The sequence below is a fragment of the Silene latifolia genome, chromosome 3 (genome assembly GCF_048544455.1).
Source record: "Silene latifolia isolate original U9 population chromosome 3, ASM4854445v1, whole genome shotgun sequence".
Taxonomy (NCBI): Eukaryota; Viridiplantae; Streptophyta; class Magnoliopsida; order Caryophyllales; family Caryophyllaceae; genus Silene; species Silene latifolia.
This window is the reverse complement of record NC_133528.1, coordinates 50,729,591-50,753,099: the sequence shown is the minus strand read 5'-3', so window position 1 is coordinate 50,753,099 and position 23,509 is coordinate 50,729,591. Positions and strand designations below refer to the sequence as shown.

The window sequence follows — 23,509 nt, the reverse complement described above, 5'->3', positions numbered from 1 at the left end:
CTAAATCTAATTCAATTATCATACTAAATCGATTGAAATGAAAATAGATTGTGTAATTACGTACCTCAGATTCGTTGTTAGCATTTGAAGTGGATTGCTCGTTGTTTGACATTGAATCGTTGTGTTATTTTGTTGATGTCGATTTTTCGTGTTGTTTGTTGATGTCGAGTAAATTGTCGGGTTTTTTTTTTTTTTTTTTTTTTTTTTTTTTTTTTTTTTTTGACTTGGGAGAGAATTGGGTAGAGAGAGGAAGAGTAAGGGTATGAGACGTCTTTTTTATGAAATGCGTCGACGATTTGTTATAAAACGTCGACGACGTTTTACAGCCCTCTAGGAAAACAGGAGTCTCCAATCACTAGCATCATATTCAACGTGGCTCTCTACATTAAAGAATCAGATTATTTTCCTTGTGAATTTGTGATCATACTGACCCAATTGAAACCGAGAAGCAGAAGTGAAATTAGATATCGAGTTTTTAATACAGTTGTGTTTCAGGCATATAATTCTCTATAGGACATGCATGAAAATTGCTGGGTGATATTCCGGTCGTAATTTCATAGTCTGTAGTCCAATCCAGCTCCATATTTCCAGGCATCCATATAGCATTTCCATTGGAACTTCATTTTAGATGGGAATTTGTCAACTGAAGGCCTGATAAGTGATAACACACCCATGAAATACTAATACATCACAGAAAAAGGATATCCACCGTCACAAAACGAACAAGAGGCAGAGTAAAAACTTACCTTATAAGTGGATCTACGTAGGCCGAAAGGAATGTGTAATAGCCGAGCATGAAAAAATGACCTGACCAGTCAAGCAACACTGGAATTCCAACCTGAATGAAGAAGCAACTCAGAAAATGTTAAAATGAGCATGCTCTCGCCATAAGAATATATATACACACTTATACACTACACCAGTAAGGCCCTGTTCTTTCTGGCTTATTTTCACCTTTACTTGATTCGATTCAAATTTCGATTCGATTCAAATTTCGATTCGATTCGGCTCCATTCATTCGATTCGATTAAAACACTCCATTAAGTTCACTCATTTCAAATTTTTACTCATCTTAAATTTAATAGTTATTATTAATTTTGTTATCAATAATACTATTTTTTTAATATTATTCTTTATTATTATTATTATTATTATTATTATTATTATTATTATTATTATTATTATTATTATTATTATATTTAATAATAGTGTTAATAATAATGTTATTAATAATTTATTTATTATTATTATTATTATGAATATTATTATTAAAATGAATAATATTGTTGTTGTTGTTGTTGTTAAAATGAATAATAATGTTAATAATGTTAATAATAATATTATTATTTATTATTATTGTTGTTATTATTATTATTATTATTAGTAGTATTGTTGTTGTTGTTATAATTATTGGTATTATTATTATTAAAATTAATAACATTTATTATTAATATTATTGATGGGGCACGCCCAACCGACTTGACCTAGTAGCCAATACGGGGTCATACAAGTCAACACGCTTGCCAACATGGTTACGGATTCGCTTGATACTCTACGAATCACGAATTGTTAAAAGCGAATTCTATCAACTGATTACTGAAAATACATATAACACATTTTCTATAAGCGAATCGCGAATCGATAAGGCGTATTCATAGCGAATATGGTAACTATGCTTGTCAGCCATCATTTGAGGTACACATAGAAATCTATAAATACCTCATTATTCACCCATCAATGGTAAAATACTTCTCACCAACAACTTCCTCTCTCTAGAAGTAAGACTATTCGAGCTACTATGAGAGGGCACGAAAACCTTAGCTTCAAGCAAGGTCCCAACTATCCAACAAGATCTGTAAGGCATCAGAGAAGGACCTATTGCGAACCCTCTGAGGCCCTATTTGTTACGCGTGAAAGATCCATCCGGAGAGAGCAAGCATAGGTTCGAGGTGCCATCGTTTGAGAGGAGCGCGTTGACCCGACCAGGATTCGAGCAACGCTTACTTGAGTGTTTTTATTCGAAACAATTATTTTTACTAATATCATTATTAATGATGGGGCATATTCTGCACCCGCTGACCAAGTCAACATATTGAGCAAGGTCAAAGATATCCACAGCAAGTCAACGACTTAGACAGCCTCACCGACGCAGCCTGTCGGCCTGTCTCTTGGGTCTCGGCCACGGCAACTAGCCAGTCGGGGCACATATCCGCGAACTCATATCCAAGACCCCTTGGCGGGGAGTCAACAGGGCCCGCCGGCCTGACATGGGTCCCTCGGCCGAGGGTAGATCAGTCTTTCCACCTGCTAGCCACTTGGCCACTACGTGACAAAAGGTGAAAGTCTATAAATACTCCTCAACTCTCATTGAGGGGGGATCCACAATTTAACCTAAGAATCACTATTCATCTGGTAATATCTTCCTTATTTCTCTACAATACATACTTCGCCAAGTAACAACAACTTATCCCTTTAAGTTTACTGACTTGAGCGTCGGAGTGAGTTCGCTCGGTCCAAAGCCGAGCCCTCAGTTTGTTCATTGTTTCAGGAGACCGAAAGGAGGATTCAATCGAAGACGTCATTCTACAAGCACGGGTGGTACCTAATAACTGCTCTGGAATTACACCCGGAACAATTAATATTGACATTGTTATTTATTATTGTTATTAGGAATATTATTAGTAAAAAATTACTATTTTTTCATTATTATAATTTATGATTATTCATATACTCCTTCCTCTATCCCGGTCAATTGTTGTCCTTTGGTTTTGGCACAAAGACCAAGGAAAGAGGAGTGACCAATTATAAAATGACAAGCGGACCAAATTGAGTGTGAATGATCAAATTGTTCATCAAGTTCATTCTTAAAATAGAAAGGACAATAATTGAATGAGACACCCCAAAATGGAATAGGACAACAAATTACCGGGACAGAGGGAGTATAATATTATAATTATTTTCTTAAAAATATTAATTTTAGTATAAATATTATTATTATTATTATTATTATTATTATTATTATTATTATTATTATTATTATTATTATTATTATTATTATTATTATTATTATTATTATTATTATTATTATTATTATTATTATTATTATTATTATTATTATTATTATTATTATTATTATTATTATTATTATTATTATTATTATTATTATTATTATTATTATTATTATTATTATTATTATTATTATTATTATTATTATTATTATTATTATTATTATTATTATTATTATTATTATTATTATTATTATTATTATTATTATTATTATTATTATTATTATTATTATTATTATTATTATTATTATTATTATTATTATTATTATTATTATTATTATTATTATTATTATTATTATTATTATTATTATTATTATTATTATTATTATTATTATTATTATTATTATTATTATTATTATTATTATTATTATTATTATTATTATTATTATTATTATTATTATTATTATTATTATTATTATTATTATTATTATTATTATTATTATTATTATTATTATTATTATTATTATTATTATTATTATTATTATTATTATTATTATTATTATTATTATTATTATTATTATTATTATTATTATTATTATTATTATTATTATTATTATTATTATTATTATTATTATTATTATTATTATTATTATTATTATTATTATTATAGTTGATAATAACAATAATATTAAATATTATTATTATTATTATTATTATTATTATTATTATTATTATTATTATTATTATTATTATTATTATTATTATTATTATTATTATTAATATGATTATTTGATTGATTGATTCTATTGATTCGATTCGATCGATTGATTCGATTGATTGATTGATTGATTGATTGATTGATTCGATTGATTCGATTCGATTCGATTCGATTCGATTCGATTGATTCATTGATTCAGATTCCATTGATTCGATTCATTCGATTCGATTGATTGATTCTCCATTCGATTCGATTCGATTCAAAAAAAAGCGAAAAAATGCGGCCTAACTAGTCACATATACTCCGAGCATAACTATACCGTGCCATTTTACAAGAATATGGACATATGGTCATCAAAGAGTTGCAAACAATAGGGATTAATGGATTATCAATAACTTGCCTGCTTAAATATAGAAGGAATTATCTGCGGTTTATTAAGCATGACTAGTCCCAACGTTTTCACAAGAGGTCCGAACTGAATTACATCCTGCCGAACAAGATTCCATTTCCAGTTAGTGACCACAATACATGCGATAAACAATACTCCTTCCATCTCAAATTTTCAGTCCCCTATTTGACTTTGTTGTTCAAAAAATTTCACAATATACAGAAATTACAGCTTTTTGTACGATAGAATCAAAATTATTGTTATGATAAACTTTATGTTCAACTATATATATGGAGAGATTTAGCGTCGAAATGGGAGACAAATAGGCAATAGAAAGTGGAATAGAGGTAAATATCATGGAAGACTTTACCTGAAGGAATGGCCTCAACACAGGATCACCAAGCTTCTGCAGGATTCATACAATGTCAATATATCAGAAAAGAAGACTGGTTTTAAACAAAACTTGGAAATTTAAACTTTATCAATCCGAAAAGAAAATAGATAGTTAAATTTACTTCATTACCTCCATACTCTGAAAATTGACATGAAGAAGATCATTTATGAAAGAAGGTGAGACATCAGGCTGTTGCTTTGCACACATTGCTCTTTGAAATAGCCATGATGCGCTCAGATTCGGCTGCACGTATTACGTATACATATTTTGCTTAAAGACACAAAGGAAACCAATCAGAATATATTGCATAATGCTAGGGTAACACTCACCAAATATGGATTCAGCAAAGATAAGCTGTATGAGTCAGTAAAGCTTCCCTTCATTGCTTCGTAGATTCCTGGTTCCACAGATCAGAATCTTATGAGAAAAATTGTCTCCTGAATCCCGAAACCCTCCTCCAGAAAGTAGCCATATTTTAAATAAATTTAAAACAACATTGGAGTGTATGCAACTAGATATATATGTGTTATCATATGTATTTTCAGCTCTTTCACTTTAAGGCCGTATCAGTGTCCAACACAACACTCAATAATATGGATGGAATCCCTGATAGATGAACTATCTCAACCAAAACCTTAAGGTGATGGCTGAGGCCCAACTATTATAATTATTCCTATTACGCTCCATCACTCAAATGCCCATTGGGCTTGAAGAGTGGTTAGTTGTGCACCGGCTCCCCCGTACCGTGTGCTGGAATTCCACTTCGAGGATTTTTGAGGAGTTTTGAGGTTGCCAGGATTCGAACCCGTGACCAAAGGTCACGATGGCTCTGATACCATGATAGATGAACCATCTCAACCAAAACCTTAACCTTAAGGTGATGGTTGAGGCCCAACTATTATTCCTATTAATCCCTATCCAATGCTTACCACTGCAACACTTAGTATGTAACGGATTATTAACAATTTCAAGCCTTACTTGTCGAAAAGTATCTCATTATCATTTTAGAACTTCAAATATTTCAAATTTGTACTTTTTGTTTTTCTGGGGCGTTTTCCAGCACCCATATCCTCATTCAGGATATGGTCCCTGTGTCTAAATGTTAGTTATTATAGCACGTACCAACTTAGCATCCTATTCTAAACTAGAGTAAATTGCATAAAATATATACCAGAAGACAATCTCTCAAGGTGCCTGGTCAAGCTACCAAAACCACCAAATGAAACCGGAGATTGAATGCCACTAGCATCACCGAACTGCAGGACACAAATTTAATAACTCTTGCCACCACAATCCATGAGAGAGTTCAGGGTTAGGATGTAGACCACCTGCAGAATACGGTCAAATGCAGCCGGCAGTGGACTGTCATATTGCATTACAAAGACAGAAGTATTAGAACTAGTGAATTTACATCAGTTGATGTAAGAATTGGCATCACAAAGCAATACCAATTACAAATCATAGTAGACTAATATGGAAAGAGGGTACTTTGTATAGGATACTCTTTTCAAGGATATAATTCCATCAGAAAATCAAAATTAAATTACATAAAGTCGCCAAAGATACAGGAAAAGTTTTAACGTAGTAAATCTAAACAAATTTACTAACGTATCAGCAAGAGACACTTCAATGCAAATGTACGGCACGTACTAACAGCCCAATGTTAGATAATCTATGCTACTATTATTTGGGTACAACTGTACAAGTATCGGTACATATCTCAGCATTACTAAATATTTTTGACACGAGAACTCTGTCCTAATATGAGGATATGGATGTGGGGCACACCTTCAAAGAAGAAAATAAATTTCTAAATTTGAAACATTTCAAAAGAAATTTCAAGTATAATGGACAGAAGTTTGACAAATAAAACTTAAAAATCATTAAATTTAACACTAATGACTCTCTTCCTTTACTTTTGTGGAACAAGCCTTAATAGTTTAGCTCTAGGAGAAGGGTCGGATTAACAAGTGTTAGGATACGAAATCAATACCCATATCCATCTCGTATCATGTTGACACAGTACACTCCTAAAATTGAAGAGTCAAAGTAACATAGAAGAAAACAACTCAGATATGACTTTCACCGCCATGGGCATCAGGAAAGAACAAGATCTCCTCCCGACTCCCTGATTTATCTTCTTTCTTTTTTGAGGTTTCATTGTTTAGTCTTCCTACTATTTTTCTTGCTAAGTTGTTCTTCCCCAAAATTGTCCATTGTGCACTATTTACTGAAAATGCCATCAGTTTATGGTACAAACTTGTCGCTACTGTCTACTCTCTAAAATTTGTCCGCTTTACTTTATTGTTCAATAGATTATTGTATATGCTGGTTTATGAGTAAAAGTAAAGTTATAACAGAAGCAAGAAAGATAAATAAAAACAATAAAGAAAGTAACGCACAGATTTACGTGGTTTAGCTGCTACGTCCACAGGGCACAAGGGAGAGAGTTTTATTGATATGTGAGGAGTTTTCAGATTACAGATTCAGACGTATGATAAGCATGACTGCTAGGGAGAGGCTTGAAGAGTTTATATAATACTCTCTAAGACCTAAAACAGAATTACCTAATAAGGCCCAAGACAGACCCTAGCCCAATAACAGATACAGATACCGAGACCCCCGCATAGTTGTTCGAAGTGGCGCCTAAAGAATCAAGGCACAAACCCAACACTAAAGTTTAGAAGATATTACAAGGATGGAGGAAGTAGATCATTATGTACATGTTCCCGTAAGAGACCATACCAGCAATTGGAATTTGTTCACTAAATAGCACAACATATACTTAAAGCGAGCTCTGAGCTTAATAAATAGCCAGTCTAAACTAACTTTACCTGTCGCAATATGTAGGGAATATGCCATACACAACTCTCATAATCTTCAAATCATCCAGAGAAACTCCCTATCGAACAGGGATTAGAATACACCATTTAGAGTCATGTCATCGAGTAGAAAATTGCAGTCAGATCAAGGTACAGCAAAAATGAGGAAGAAAAATAATTCACAGAGCCAAAGAAGTGTCTCTATGACAGGTATTAACACACAGATATAGTCAATTCAATTTCTACTCCTCTATCTTCGAAATGGATGTTTTCAAAAAAGAGCTCGTGAAATAATCGTCGAAGTTTTTAACAGCTGGAAATCATCAGAAAAGAACATTCATGCTCAAAAAGGAATATATTTTGTACTTGACAACTTGCCAGAAGTATAGCAAGAAGAGGAGGTGTGCGGTAAATTCAACTCACAAACCCTCACTCGTCAACTCCTTGTCCAGACGATCGCTCCCTCTGCTTATCGACGACCAAAACACATAGCCGTGGAGTAAATTTCTAACATATTTTCTCATGCAGTTCCTATGAGGGACCCATTGGAGGTGCTCTAATGTTTTTACTTGAAGATTCAAGCCAGGCCATCTTTTGAAGAATTTTGAATAGAGGCCGTTACAGATGAGTTTTCAAAGGACACCTATATAAACGACTTTAAATATTGGCATAAAAGACTAATGACAATGCCCAGCACTCACGTCGGTGAGAAATCAGTATTTAGGTCAAATTCAAGATCCAGCGTGAAAAAGATCGATCGAAAAGAGAACACTAGCTAAAGACAAAATTGTTAAGAATCTCAATTACTACACGCATGGCTTCAAATATATTCAGTTAACCTGATAGTTTGGCATTAACTCCCAGTAACTTTCTAAGAGCTCCTCTAAGGTAGGACATCCTGGCTGAGGATCAACATAAGTGAACATGTAAGTCGTTCTATCAGAGGGACCAGAACCTGCAGGGAACGCCTGCAAAATGTGTGGATCAAGATTGAGAGATGAACATTTGTATATACCAGATTATCACCAGACCGATATAATGAACTTGAAAGTGCTTTACCTCCCAAAATAGTTGTACATCTGACTGACCAATATGCTTGACCGCTGAACTACTATAGATTACATCACTTGTAATATTGTTCCTAAATCCACGTGCGCAGGAACCAACAACTACGCAAACGCCATCAGGCTTTCGTCCATCTCTTACCTGTAAATCAAAATACCACAAGGAATTTATCAAACTGGCAAAATTCAATCAATAAAGCAGCTCCATGAGATATCAAAATATTAGTTTTGTCCATTTCTGGGATAGTTTTCCATTTTGAATGAAGCCAAAAACTCACTGTTCTTTGATTCTTGATTATGATGAAATAAAGTAAAATGGCTTACGAAATAGGTCGCACTGATTTTTATAGTTAAGTTGCCGTAGGCTGATGCAATTCTAAAAGTAATTTCATTATGGGTCATCTAGAAATGGTCTCACAGGGGGTAAGCTTGCGGGAGCTCTTGAGGCAGTTAGGTAACGTCGTCGATTGTATTCCTCAGAAAGACAGACCAGTGTGTATGAGAAAAATATAGGACCGCTCTCCAGCAAGGCCTTCTGAAAGTAGGGAAAGTTCAACTAGGCAACTAGCTATAAAGCCAAGTGGTAGACTACTCCATCCACTTCTTATGGAGCCAAAGGTTCACTTTTATTCTAGCTAAAAATAGAACTACAAAATTGATGCTTTTGTCTATTTGAGATATATGACAGCTTTTAAACAATACGGAAAACCTCGTATTCATAAATTGATGCATTTGTCCATTTGAGATATAGATATCATCGATACAACCATCGCCAGGCTACATAAAAGCATCTGTATGTTAAGAGTTAAGACTGACCCATCGTACCCTAAAAAAGACAGGTAAAAAGACTGACCTGTCTTACAATAGGAGAAAAATTTCCCATAGCATCAATGATCAGATCTGATGATAGAGTTTTTCCATCAGATAGTTCCAGAACCTGCAATGGAGATCAGTCATCAACAAAGTCGAGTAAATAAGCGAGTAGCCAACTTGAACATGTGAATAAGAAGGTGCTAATGTTTCAAGTTGACATACTTGCATCTCAACTCTTCAATTATTCAGTTTTAAAATAAAATAGCATAGCGTGCAGAAGGTCAACACTCAGACGATGAAACGGTAGCTCCACATGTTAGATTATGCTGAGATCTAGTGAGCTTACCGCTGCATTATCATAAACAGATACGGTAGAAACCCCACAACCCTCCAAGATAACACCACCAAGGGAATTGAAGTTGTCCTTCACGATATCTACAAGTCTTTGTGGTCTACATAACAGACAAAAGACAATGGAGAAATAAAAATGGAGAAAGAACTTTCTTAAAACAAGAATGGCAATAGAGCCGTGAATTATCACCTGAAAGTGTCAATGGCAGGCAAGATAAAAATAAAAAAAATGGAAAGAATCAAAAAGAAGCAAAGGTTAATGTAAGGAATTAATAACTGAACGATGATTAAAGAACTGAATATTTGAAGTCGAACTTCGGATTTAGCCAATCAATCTGGAATTCCAATACCTTTCTTTCTTTGACCTTGCACTAGGACACCCATACGCTGAAGACATGATGAGTGGTACAATTATGATTGCGACTAAGCATTTCTCAGATTTAACTAGTTAAAGTTTGGAAGCAATATGCAAATTATCAGAGATGGTGAGTAAATCTACTTCACGGCGTAACTTTTTCTACTGAAAACAGTAACATTAGCCCAGTGTCTGGAAGGCTGCCTCCTATGGTAAAGCCAAAAGAGCCGAATGTACCCAACAATCTTCCTATGTTAAAAACTACAGGAGACTATTCCTGGATTACATAATGAAATTTACGTCAAGACCGACGGCCACTTTACAACATCAGAAGCACAACTTTATTTCATTGGGTTCCAAAGTTGAATAATAATGAATCTTTGGCTCTATTGAAAAGGGAATCATCTTTTCAAGTCTATCTGGGCAGAAATATCATCATATTACCTGCCACATACAAATATATGACACAGACAAGTTTAAAAAGATGCAAGCGTGAAGCTGCTTAGAAGCACTTATCACGACGTCTTCCATAGTATAACTAAATTGGAAGATTTATATGGTTTGAGGCTTTGAACAAAATGTAGCTACTAATCTACTATGCAGTATAATTATTTTAGTTCTTACAGAAAAAAGAAAAAACACTAAAAGTTTCATTGATGACTATACTGTTTATGCTACTATGCAGTATAATTATCCTCCCGGGTTTAAACCAAGCTTTACCTAGTTCCCATTAATTACTGTTTTCAGAAGCTTAACACTTGAAATATATATTAATAAATGCAAGAAAACAACACAGTGATTTTACAAATGCAGTATGGAAGGAGAAGATCAATAGATAGTAGCATGTTAATACGGAAAAGAATACCCTATAGAACATAATAGGAGCAACATTTTTTCTACATTTTTATGAGAAGTAAGCACGTTGGTAATTGCTTTTCCAATTTTATCTATGCATCACATATGCAACTAAAGAGCCAAAGAGGCAAGGTCAGACTTACGAAATGCCAAGATTTAGAATGTTCTCAGTCCAAATTTCACCCTTTCCTTCAAATCCACATCTGTTCTGCAGAACCAAGGAAACAAAATTACAAATTTAAAGGTCACGTCAAAATCAAGTGATTACGACTCTAATTACAAAATCGTAGACGGAAATCTTGAAATAACAGACACGGTATCTTCTAATGCAGTCATGTGCATCCAATCTGATTAGAGAAAGGACAAATTGTTTGAGGAGTATATCAAACAAGATCAAATACTAAATATTGACTTCCTACAATTAAGATATACTCCCTCTGTCCCAGTGATATGTTTACACTTCCTTTATTTTGTGAGGGGAAATAAAGGAAGTGTAAACATATGATTGGACGGAGGGAGTATATAACTAAGTTGTAGGACGAATACAAAAGAACATTGTTGAGAAACAACAATAACTGTACTTTTATCATATTCTCAGCAGATTCAATACCTGTAAGGACACTACCCTAGTTGTTATTTAGCGATTCTCCTAGTCATTAAAAAAAATATTTAATGCTGACACCATATATGATCTGTGATAAATCTAATGTCATAGCGACCTTCACTCAAGTCATACACTTAGGTTTCATATTTAACTAATTGCTAATCTTATCTTTATTAATTCAGAAGACAATACGCAATCCAGAACGTGCCACGTCATTAATTCAGGGTTTTTTTTTTTTTTTTTTTTTTTTTAGAAATACATGTTATGGTGGGACCCGTTAGTGTGCAATGTATTTATTTCTTCAGAATTCCGGCTATACAAACATGCGACAAATTCCGTCTTAGAACAAATACTATGAAATAATTTTATACATTCCGAATAAATGAAATTAATGGCATATAAGCGGAATGAATTACAAATCGTAATAAATGAAACTAATTAAAAATAAATGAATTACATAATTTAAAAAAAAAAAAAAATAATAATAAAATTACATAATTACGAGAAAGAATTACATTTAATTACGGGATTGAATTACATATAATGCGAATAAATTACATGCATAATTTTTAAAAACTAGATAGTATGATAATTTTTTTTTTAAAAAATCCTTTATTTCTTAAACCATTGCATATGAACATAGATCGCTCATCTAGACCAACTAGATAAGTACAATAGAAATGCAAAAAAAAAAAAAAAAAAAAAAAAAAAATACATCCAAAAACATTAATACCGGCCCAAATACACACCCGTGCAATTTTGCACGGGTTTAAAACTAGTTATCTAGATAAGAAGCAAATATAAACTCACAGGATTGAATGTGGCGGATACAGCTTGTTCAATATCACCCTCATCCAAAATGCCAACTTTCACAAGTTCCAACAACTCTTTCCTCGAAATGTTCCATTCTTGTTCTCTCTGGTCACAAATTTAGCACATTAATAAAGTCCTTAAAAGAAAGTAGACGGTCATCCAAGCAAGTTCTCACTCGAGTTTATGAGACGACATACCCCTTTTAGTACATTTCTTTCCACGATTGCAACCTTTAGGCCTTTGGCACTCAATGCAGTGGCAATAAAGATTCCCAAAGTACCTCCGCATACTATGACATCATATGTCTCTACTGCATTGCCGGGCTCTTCACTATGCTTAAAGGGACCGCGAACTCTAGTAACTACCTGTGGTGGTTTGGCTACTGCAATATCAAATTGTGGGTACATGCAATTTAGTCAGAGCCCCTTCAAGAACATAGTTCTGGTAATGTCAAAACATACAGTCGATGTAAAATAGCAAACCTGGTTCTACAGAGCAAATATTCATCCATAATTGATCCAGCCTCTTCAAAGCACCGTAGGAATATGCTCCACCAGCTCCACCAACTTCAGCTCCTACGGAGATGTTTTCCATTATCCTCTACTCGAAAAAAAATCCAACATAAGGTACTAGAAAACTAGAGTAATTGTCAAATAATGCATACAATAAACCAACTGAACAACAACAATATTACCATTATAATAACATTACCTCACTATCCCCCGCCCACAGCAGACTAAAGGCCAAAGGGTTGTCTAATGAACAATATTGTTATGCAGGATTTTGTTTGAATCCTTTTACGAGTACATTAGAATATCAAACTTTTATACCCCATATTTTTTTGAGTAAATTAATAATTAAACCCTTTTATAAACTATTTTTCTAAAATTACTCCCTTATGAAAACTTTTTAATAATTTACTTTCATAAAATGTTCTCAGGTCAAAAATTGCACCCAAATGGACTTTCCGGTGACTTATTCCGTCACTTTTCAAATTTTCAGTTTTAGCGCCTAAATTTATGACCAAAATACCCCTCTATACCCTTTTACATCCTCCTCGCCAGACCTCCAACATCCGCCGCCCTCACCGCTCGATCCGACCACAACCAACAGCCAGCCAACCTACCACATCTCACTGCCATGCCGCCGCCGCCGTCCCCTGACCACCACCTGCTCTTTACCAAATCCAATACCCAACAAACCCCTTCCCCATCTCCCTGCCTCCATCTCCATCTACCTTCATCAACAACCCAAACCCGACCAACATACCCTCTGCCTGACCTCCGACAACCACCTCTCACACCCGGACCCACAACCCCATCCCCATTGACAACCACCCTTCCACCTCAGAAGCTAACGATATTACCCCAATTACCCAGAAATTTGGGACAATGAAGAGCCTTGTTGCTGCGTTTTTGAGAGCTCCGTTTGAAGAAAATAAAAGAAGAAAGGAAAAGGCAGGGGCAAAACGGTCATAAAATATGACTTTTCACCGGAAAATCCATTTGGGTGCAATTTTGAACCTGAGAACATTTTATTGGAATAAATTATTAAAAAGTTTTCATAAGGGAGTAATTTTAGAAAAGTGGTTTATAAAAGGGTGTAATTATTAATTTACTCTATTTTTTTATCAGGTAAATTTGAGATATCAGAGTTGCAAGTTGTGCATTGGCAGGTGTGTGAAAGGTAACACAAATTCTCACTTGTGACGGACACTATCCGTCACAAGTGAGTGACAGGTCACTTCCCTCTCACACAAATGCAAGTGGGAGGGCAAGTGGGGCGAAAATGGAGCGCCCCACTTGCCTCCCACTTGCATTTGTGTGAGAGGGAGGTGACCCGTTACTCACTAGTGACGGATAGTGTCCGTCACAAGTGAGACTAGCTGAAAAGGTAAATAGTCTATTGGGAATTGAGTGGAGTAATAAATACTTCGTAGGTGCTTACGGATGACCGGTGATGAAAAATGCATCAATCCTATAGTGCATCGCGAATTTCATGATTTTGCTTTATTTCATCATCTAGCTTAGCGAGAAAAGTGAGTCACTGGTCCTCTGAAAATAGTACTTAACATACATGCTTGCAACAACCTAACAAAAACATATGATTTCAACCACAGATTATTGATTTTGTTTCAACTACAATTTGATTTCTATAAACCATGTTTGTTAAATTTTATCTTTTTTAGTGAAATAATGTACAGAATTTTATATGCGCTACAGCATCGACTCATATGGATATCAGGATATGATAACATCATACTGTGAAATAGTTTGGGTTAAGAACCACAGTTAGTCTCTCCTAAGACGGAAGTATTTGTCTTAATACAAAGGGGTTTCCCAATGGCATAAATTCTACTTTAAACCCATCAAACAACGACAAGCCAATTGCCAGAGTATCCCCTAATACAGCTAAGGCAATTTGATGGAATTTAGAATTTAGAAGCACATAAAACAAGTAAATGAAAAGAAAGAGTACTTGGGTTCTAGTAGGAGATTGTTGAGAGCAGATTTTAAGATGACGACCAAGTAATAAAGAGGAAGAGTGAGGGACGCCGTTGATGAGGTTGCATGGCTGAAACTGAAGCACACCCATTCCCATACCTTGCTTCAATCTCCCAAACACACCACAAATGGTATAAACATACCCAACTTTTTGGGGTGCAATCGCCAATTTAAGAAGTGCCCCATAACATTACACGTCTACTGGATTTCATCTATAACCAATTCATGCTGACTTGTCAACCAAGTTGTTTAAGGCTCCACATAACGCAGTGGGACCAAATATCAACGCCACCAACTCATGTCATGTGTCTGCTTAGTCTGCTACACTCGCAACCCTCGTGACTAAATCACTTATTAGGGTCGGCTCATTTTCGGTTTCGGTCAATTACAGCCTTATAGGGTAAATATTATTATACCTTCAGTTATATAATAAACATTGTCCAATCATTATACATTTATTCAAATACCTTATAATATAAGCGCCTTTTTTTTGATTTGAAATTGTCTGAATCAATCAATCAATCAATCAATCGAATGGAGCCGAATCGAATCGAATCAATCTTAATGGAGTGAATCAATCAATCAATCAATCGAATCGATCGAATCAATCAATCAATCAAATAAATAATAAAAAGATTATATTATTATTAATAATAATAATAATAATAATAATAATAAATATTATAATAAAAATAATACTAATACTAATAATAAATATTATTATAATATTATTCATTAATAATAATATATTAATATAATCTAATAATAATAATCTAATAAGATATATAAATAATAAAATATTAATATAATAATAAATAAAGTAATAATAATAATAATAATATATTAGTTATAATAATGATAACATTATTAATAATAATATAATATATTAATAATAATAACTAAAAAATAAATAATATAATAATAATAATAATAATAATAGGTCTAATATAATAACTTATTAACATAATAATATTAAATATAATAATAATAATAAATATGTGATTAACAATATTAATATTGAGTATATTAATAAAATAATAAATATTAAATAATAACTTATTAATATAATAATATTAAATATAATAATAATAATAATAAATATGTTATGAATAATATTAATAATAATAAATATATTAATAAAATAATAAATATAATATAATAATAATAATAATGATAATGATAATAATAATAATAATAAATGTATTAAATATAAATATAATAATATAAACAATACGAATTAATTATTAATAAATATAATAGTAATATAATAAATATAAAAATAATAATATAATAATAATAAAAATAGTAAACACATTAATATAAAAATAATAATAAGAATATCAATAAGAATAATAATAGTAATGTTGAATCAATCAATCAATCAATCGATCCAATCAATCAATCAATCAATCAATTGAAAGTCAATCAATCAATCGAATCAATGGAGCTGAATCAATCAATCGAATCGATTAGAATCGAAATTAAGTCCAAAAGAACAGAGCCTAACTCAGATTCTGTAAAACAAAACTTACAAACTTTAGTATGGAGTTTGGATTCTACACTAACTGTTATAATACAACTGGTGGTATAGTCTATTAATTGGAATTACAGATGTTAAGTTGTCGTGTTACTTCGGATTTTGGTCACTTTGGTTAGGGTCATTTTTGGTATGGGTTAGGTCGAGTCATTTTCGGATTAGTGGTTTAAACACTTAAATTAGTATTAATTTGACTAACAAAGAGTGTTTACAAAATTATTTATTTATTATGAGCATTGGAACCAATGAACCATTTGCTTTGATGTATATGATATTAATATGACTTAAGCTTGCTTGGGATGACAGTAATCATTAAGGGAGTAATAAGAGCTAAAATAAGAAGAAATGAGAAGAGATTGATGCTTTGTAGTGGTTGTGGATGGTGGAAAGAGGAGGTGAGGGGGAATTATTACCTCTATATGAAGGTAATTATTACTTGGAAAGGGAGGTGGGTAACAATTACTCCCTTAATGGAGTGAATATTACACTATATTTCCCCATTTCTATCAATTTCTATCTCCAACCCCCATCCATTCCCTCCATTTTTTTAGTTCATTTTATCTCTATTACTCCCTTAATTATTACTCTCATCTCAAGCAAGACCTACTAATAATTTTGGGTCATTCTGTCACTTTGGCCATTACGGATTGACTCAATTACAAGTCGGGTGGTTTTGCTCGGGTCACCTCAAGTCGGTTCAACAGTGGATCAATCAAGGCTTCGGTCGGGACAACATTAAATTAATCAAGACTCGGGTCGGTCTAAAATATTCCGGGTCATACAATTTCAGGTCACTTTTGGGGCTTAGGTCGGGTTTACCAGGTGTAGTTGTCATTGAAGAATTGTAACTAAAGGTCTTAATGAAACGATCGTTACCACCCAACCAATTTTGTTCCACTTAATTCCTCTTTTATGGCCACATATTTTAGGAAGCTAAGGAATGAGAAATATTTCCCCTCTTAAATGAATCAAATTTGCATTTTATCCGAGAAAAGCCATCTTTTTCTCAACAATGTTTGTCATTTCATCCAATAGTGTTCCATTACATAGGAACATATTTGATGTATACTGATAAAAAAATGAGTTAGCGCCACTGGGTAGCGCCCAATCTCGGTAAACATGTGTAAGGTGAGGATTTCTTCATTGGTAGGCAAGGACAAAACAGGTGTACGAGAGCCTACATTCTCACTCCTAATTATAATTCATTTAGGTAAGGATGGTACTTGTGTAAGGTGGGTGGATTATACATCTGATGTAATACATCAGATTGTATAGTTTTTGAGCATTAAGATAAAGTTTTTGAGTTTTAATTTAGTGATTTAATACAATAACATACTAAGATCAATTCAATTTATGGTTTTCATGTTTTAAGGGTTGTATAAATTCAATTAGTCTTTTATACAACAGTTTATCAGAAATTAAAATGTCATACAGTAGATATACTAAGATACCCCTACCAAAACTAAAGTAACTCAATGCAAGCTAAAATGAATTAATAATATAAGTATTCATAAAATCAAATTACACAAAACTATATTATCAAACAAAGATCCCCAAAGATAGAGCACCCTCACAAATTAGATATCAAAATTTCATCAACAATTCTGAAAATAACATAAAACACACAATTAGAAATGTTATGACAAAACTAACATTTCATACCCCCATAAAATTGAAGCTAATACAATAATAAATTGCGGAACTAAGAATTTTAAAGCAGCAACAACTTGAACAACAATTGGATCATTATTGCCAAATACTTCACCTGTTAAACAATATTATACAAAAAATGCTATGTCATCTCCTCAAATTTTCCACCTTTTAGCCATATATTTCAAAATATATACTCCCTTCGTACCAGACCAAAGGTAACACTTACTATAAACGGACGTACCACACCAAAAGTAACATTCCTTATTTGGCCCACAACATTACCAAGTTATCCTTATACCCATTTGATATTTACACAAAAAGCCATTACATACCCCACCTACCAACCCACAATTAAACCCACAATACATACCCCGCCTATTTTTTCCCTCTTTACCCTTACTTTTTCCACTCTTTCTTAAATACTCCAATTTTCCCTACGTTACCTTTGGTGTGGTATGGAGGGAGTATAATAAATGCTCAAAAATTATTAATCATCCACGATTCCACGTTGATGTCACCAATCTTTAGTTAGTATGGAAAATATAGTTGTTTAAGCAATAATCTTAGTATTTCACTTCTCCATATAAGCTTCTTTCTTCAATAAATCATACATATTAAAAAAAGTAACACAATAATAGTGGAATTTGTTTTATGCAATATTATCGTTATTAACTTAGTTTCACCTTAAGTAATGAAAAAAAGAGGGAATGATAATCAAATCGTAGAGATGTAAGTATATTTACCTTTGAAGAGCTTAACACCATAAATAATCTTGATAGTCCCTAAATGAGAACAAAACAAACACATACGCGAAGTTGAAAATGCGATGAACACTTCATAACCCAATGAAACTTCCATAAAAAAAAAAAAATTTAGTTAATAATATCGGGGACACATACCATTCTACTAACGATAGAGATAAGAAATTTTTTGCTTACAAATTTTGCCTTCCATAAAAAATATATAAACAATTGAAGATGCGTTTTATGGCTATTAAATATTATTTTTTCATTATTATCAAATTTAATATAGGAATAAATAAAGATCAAGTTCATGACTTTTGAGAATCCATTTTTCATTATTATGAAGTTTAATATAAACATAAATATGGGGAAATGAGAAATGATATGTAAAAGGTTTGCATTATTATTATTATTATTTTTTTTTAATTTATGAAAGGAGGCGCGCAGCTTTTATTATTATTATTATTATTATTATTATTATTATTATTATTATTATTATTATTATTATTATTATTATTATTATTATTATTATTATTATTATTATTATTATTATTATTATTATTATTATTATTATTAATTTTTTTTTCTTACAAACTCACTTTGCATGAAAGTCGTTTAAAAAGTTATCTTGTATATGTAATTAAAATATGACATATTGATGATGATAGATATTTTGGTTTTCCTTTTAATTATATTTATAAATTTGTAGATATTAGTAGTTTTATAATCCAAATTATTAGATTTTTTATTTACTACATATAAGACCTTTTATCTACTATCTTTATGGTTAAGGAGGAGTTAGATGAACAAATTGAATGATTTAAATGATGAGAGTAAATTCTTAATTTATTTTTATAATTTAAATCATGATCTTATGGTTTTCACACAAAAATAAATATTACTAAACCTTATAATGAGTTTTAATAAATCTATTAAAGTAGCCTTAATATTAACAATATAAATTAATAGAATTTAATTATAATAATCCTACATGGCAAAAAATTAAATGTATTAAGTTGCCTTTTAACTATATAGTATAGATAGATAGATGAATTAAATAGGAAAAAGTGTTAATAAAAATGGTGGGTGCATGTTAAGTAATATGAAAAGTTTTAATTTATTAACATGTTTTATTACCAAAATTTGAATTAAAATGACAATTTTAATTATAAATTATGACATTTATTAACATGTTTTTATTACAAAAGTTCAATTAAAATGTCAATATTGATTATAAATTATTAAATTAATTTATAGAAAAATGAATTAAATCTATAAAATAAGACAATTACGTGGCAATGAGTTTTGATGCTCACATTTACGTGGCATTTTTGGATCCTACGTAGCTTTGTCTACATGGCGTTTATTAGTCATTTTAGGGTAGCGTTTTAATTATATTTTATAGATTTTGAGTTTTATTATAAAGTTTTTGAGTTCATTTACTTAAACATTAATCTCAAAAAGTTACATTATAACTCAAAAACATTACCTATAATTCAGAAAAATTTGATTTTTGACGTCATAAAACCAAAATGTAATTTATAAGCTTTATAGAACTCAAAAAAAATACACAAAAACTCATTAAGTATGAGGTAGTACATCTGATGTACAATCCTTTTTCTCCTATTATTTACTCCATCTCAAAAAAAGTGTTACATTAAACTAGACCCGACAAAAGTAACCCGACCCGAAAAGACTGACCCGAGACCCAAAGTGACCCGAACTACATCACCTGAATGTGACCCGAAAACCCGAATTGACCCGACCCTACCCGGGTTTTCTTGACCCGAAATGACCCGATCCGAAACCGCCGAACTCGAAAATGACCCGACAAAATATAACTCTAATTGAACCGAAAAGACTTGAAATGGCTATTTCTCTATTATTCATTGACCCGAAAATGACCTGATGTGACCATAATTAGAGCATATTTAGTCCCCGAATTAACCTTGTTCCCATGCTTTTTAGTGCATATTTGGGTCATTTATTGTCTTTAGTTCTTTGTTTTGCATATTCTTTGAGGCTTTGTGTCCTTGGTAGGAAATGAGTGCAAACATTGCATTTTCATGGCAAAATGAGGCTAAATTGATTGAATTCAATGACCAAGCATCAATGAGAGACAAGATTAGAAGGCCTTTGTACATACTATAGTAGATGGGCAATGATGAGAAAAGATCCTTGCATCCCCGAGGAAATCCTCAAGGATTTTATGAAGAAAAAGGAAGAAAAGAAGAAGGAATGAAACTGTTTGACAATCCGTGCGGATTGCCCTGAAGACGCCCGTCCACCACCCACAATCCGAGCGTCTTCCTCAGCTGGACGCCCGGGCAAAACCTCCACAAGACGCCCATCTTCCCCCTCTCGACGCCCGTCCAGAAGCTCCCAAATCCGCCCGTCCCGTGCCAAAAACGCTCGGATTCCCAGACAATACTTTCGTCTTCTACAAGTTTCAAGGAAGGATGCAATACTTTCGTCTTCTACAAGTTTCAAGGAAGGATGCACATCTTTTTCTAAGACCGGCAAAAAAGAGACCGGAGTCTCCCTAGAGACCGGCGATTCCTCGAGGACTTAATCGTCATTTAAGCCTTTAGTAAACCCTAATTTATGTACCTAATCCCCACTATAAATACCCCATTAGTCTAATTAGAAGAGCATGTTCTTCTTAGCAATCTTTAGTGTAGTTAATATCAATCAAATCTCTCTTTAATCTTGTAATCAACATTTAATCAAGTTTTAATACAAGTTTTATTTCCTTAATCTCTCTCTTGTTCATCCTTTATTTTGGGTAATTGAAGATTATTTGGATTATTATTGGGAGATTGACAACCTTCCAATCAAGCATCAAGTACTTCTTTTATTCTTTGCTTTATTATTGGAATCATTAGTAGGTATAATTCTCTTAATCCCTTTTTAATTATTGTTAATCACTTTCATTTATTCATCATGTTTCACTTTGTTGGTATGATTGACAACCTTGCTATCATGTTCAACATGATAATGAGTGAGTAGTTTCCTTAGCTAGGGTTAATGGGTAATTAGGGAAAACCAACACGGGGAATGATTCATGCTTAATCTAATATGTTTTCATAGTTTATTTGCTTGCTTGTTGTGATCTCAACTTATGCACATGTTATGTTTGATGAAATGCGAGCCTATGAATCCTTGTATTTTTTACCCATCACCTATCTTTTCAATGAGACTTGTAAGACATAAACCAACTCGAGTCTCATTAGACCATGCATATAGTTGAGTAGGGAAGATTAAGTCAACTTGTAGGTGTTGTACAATCTAATCGATTCGGCTCCGAGACCCAAAATTTCCTAGGATTGTAAGATATAAACCAACTCGATCCATCACAACAATAATTGCTTGCTTATAATTTGAGAATATGTTTGTATGATCAATTCCCATGAATCCCCTATGACCCCATGACACCCTAGTGCTTTTTATCAATTGTTTACATCCCTTTTAATTCATCTTGCTTGTTTACTTTCATTGCTATTTAGTTTAGTGATCTTCTACTTCAAACCCCAATTGTGACACCCTTAGACACCACTAGTTGCAATAGAAAATCTCATCTCAATTCCCGTCCCTTGGGATCCGACCTTTACTTGCCTCTTTACTAATTGTAGAGTTGTTGGTGAAGTTATAAATTGACAAGTACTGAAAACTAAACCTTCACGAGGGATCACGATCAAAAATGGCGCCGTTGCCGGGGACGGTGTTAACTTGATTTAGATTTTCTTAAATTGTTATTAGTTGTGTCTTCCTTTGCCTTGGAGAAGTAAAACTCATCAAGGTTTGTTCTAATTATTTTTGAGTTGTTTGATATTTTGCATGTTTAGAAGATCACAAGGTAACTTGTTACCCTTTGATCACGAAATTGAAAGGACTTTGACAACCAATAGAAGACTTGCTAGGAGAACTTTGAGAGGTATCGGTGAGGTTGTAGATATTCAACCAAATACTATTGAGTTCATCAACCCTTTTGCAAGAGAAGGTGAGGAGAACCCAACACAAAATCCAACACAAAATCAACCCACAATGCCTAAGTTTTCATCACATTCCGTACCCACCGAGGAGAACCTACCCAATGGTACTCCCACACCACAACACTTCACCGGAAATTTTATTGCCAAATCTGCACTTATCCAATTAGTCGAAAGAAGCCAATTTGGGGGGATGCCTAGTGAAGACCCTCACTCTCATATGGAGACTTTTTGTGACTATTGTGATGCGATTTCTCAAACCGGTGTAACTCAAGACCAAATTCGATGGGTCTTATTTCCTTTTTCTCTAATTGGCACCGCGAAACAATGGTTGAAAGGCCTTGATAAGGCTACTCTCGGAATTGATTCTTGGAAGAAGTTGGCTCTAGCTTTCTACAAAAAGTTCTATCCACCGGAAAAGACTAACATGCTAAGAGCTCAAATTACGGGTTTTAAGCAAAGAGATGAAGAATCTTTGTATGAAGCTTGGGAGCGATTCAAGGGAATTTGCCGCTCATGTCCTCATCATGGACTTAGCGAGTGGTTCTTGGTACAACAATTTTGGAACGGTCTTTATGAAGACTCAAGAAACATTCTCAACATGGGATCAAATGGAATGTTCACCGAAGTTGATGACAATCAAACTTGGAACAAAATTGAGGAAATGACGATCCATAACTCATAATATAGTAGACCTCGCAAGGCTACTAGAGGAGGAAAGCATGAAGTGGACTCCATTACTCAATTGGGTGCTCAACTTAGTAATCACATTGATACCATCAATTTGAAGTTTGAAAAGGCTATGGCTAGACTTGAAGAAGCCTAAAAATCACCAAAGCATCATGTTAATGCCATGACGGCATCTTCATCAATCCCAAGTGGGATATGTGAGAATTGTGGA

The 23,509-nt window shown here is 33.0% G+C and overlaps 1 protein-coding gene and 1 non-coding gene across 4 annotated transcripts; both read right to left on the bottom strand.

Annotated features, from left to right (window-relative positions):
* Positions 1-364: 364 nt before the first annotated feature.
* On the bottom strand, positions 365-14,875 carry LOC141647636 (uncharacterized). 3 transcript variants are annotated; one of them, XM_074455906.1, is made up of 18 exons: positions 14,661-14,866; positions 12,665-12,782; positions 12,380-12,564; positions 12,180-12,287; positions 10,909-10,973; positions 9,551-9,656; positions 9,245-9,328; positions 8,387-8,533; positions 8,167-8,295; positions 7,340-7,407; positions 5,834-5,867; positions 5,677-5,761; positions 4,835-4,902; positions 4,635-4,748; positions 4,482-4,517; positions 4,124-4,210; positions 747-838; positions 365-651 (listed from the first exon to the last, which is right to left on the bottom strand). In XM_074455906.1, exons 1-18 carry the CDS (start codon positions 14,781-14,783, stop codon positions 555-557), a joined length of 1,746 nt encoding a protein of 581 aa, XP_074312007.1. In that variant the 5' UTR covers positions 14,784-14,866; the 3' UTR covers positions 365-554. The 3 variants fall into 3 exon arrangements, with proteins under 3 accessions (XP_074312007.1, XP_074312008.1, XP_074312009.1); XM_074455907.1 differs by lacking the exon at positions 14,661-14,866 and adding an exon at positions 12,894-12,996; XM_074455908.1 differs by lacking the exons at positions 365-651; positions 747-838; positions 4,124-4,210; ... (2 more) ...; positions 4,835-4,902; positions 5,677-5,761 and adding an exon at positions 7,073-7,151 and having other exon boundaries at positions 5,845-5,867; positions 14,661-14,875.
* An 8,160-nt stretch (positions 14,876-23,035) lies between these two features.
* Positions 23,036-23,142, bottom strand: LOC141650480 (small nucleolar RNA R71). The gene has a single exon (XR_012546510.1). It is a non-coding gene; the product is annotated as a small nucleolar RNA R71 (small nucleolar RNA).
* Between the last annotated feature and the right edge of the window lie 367 nt (positions 23,143-23,509).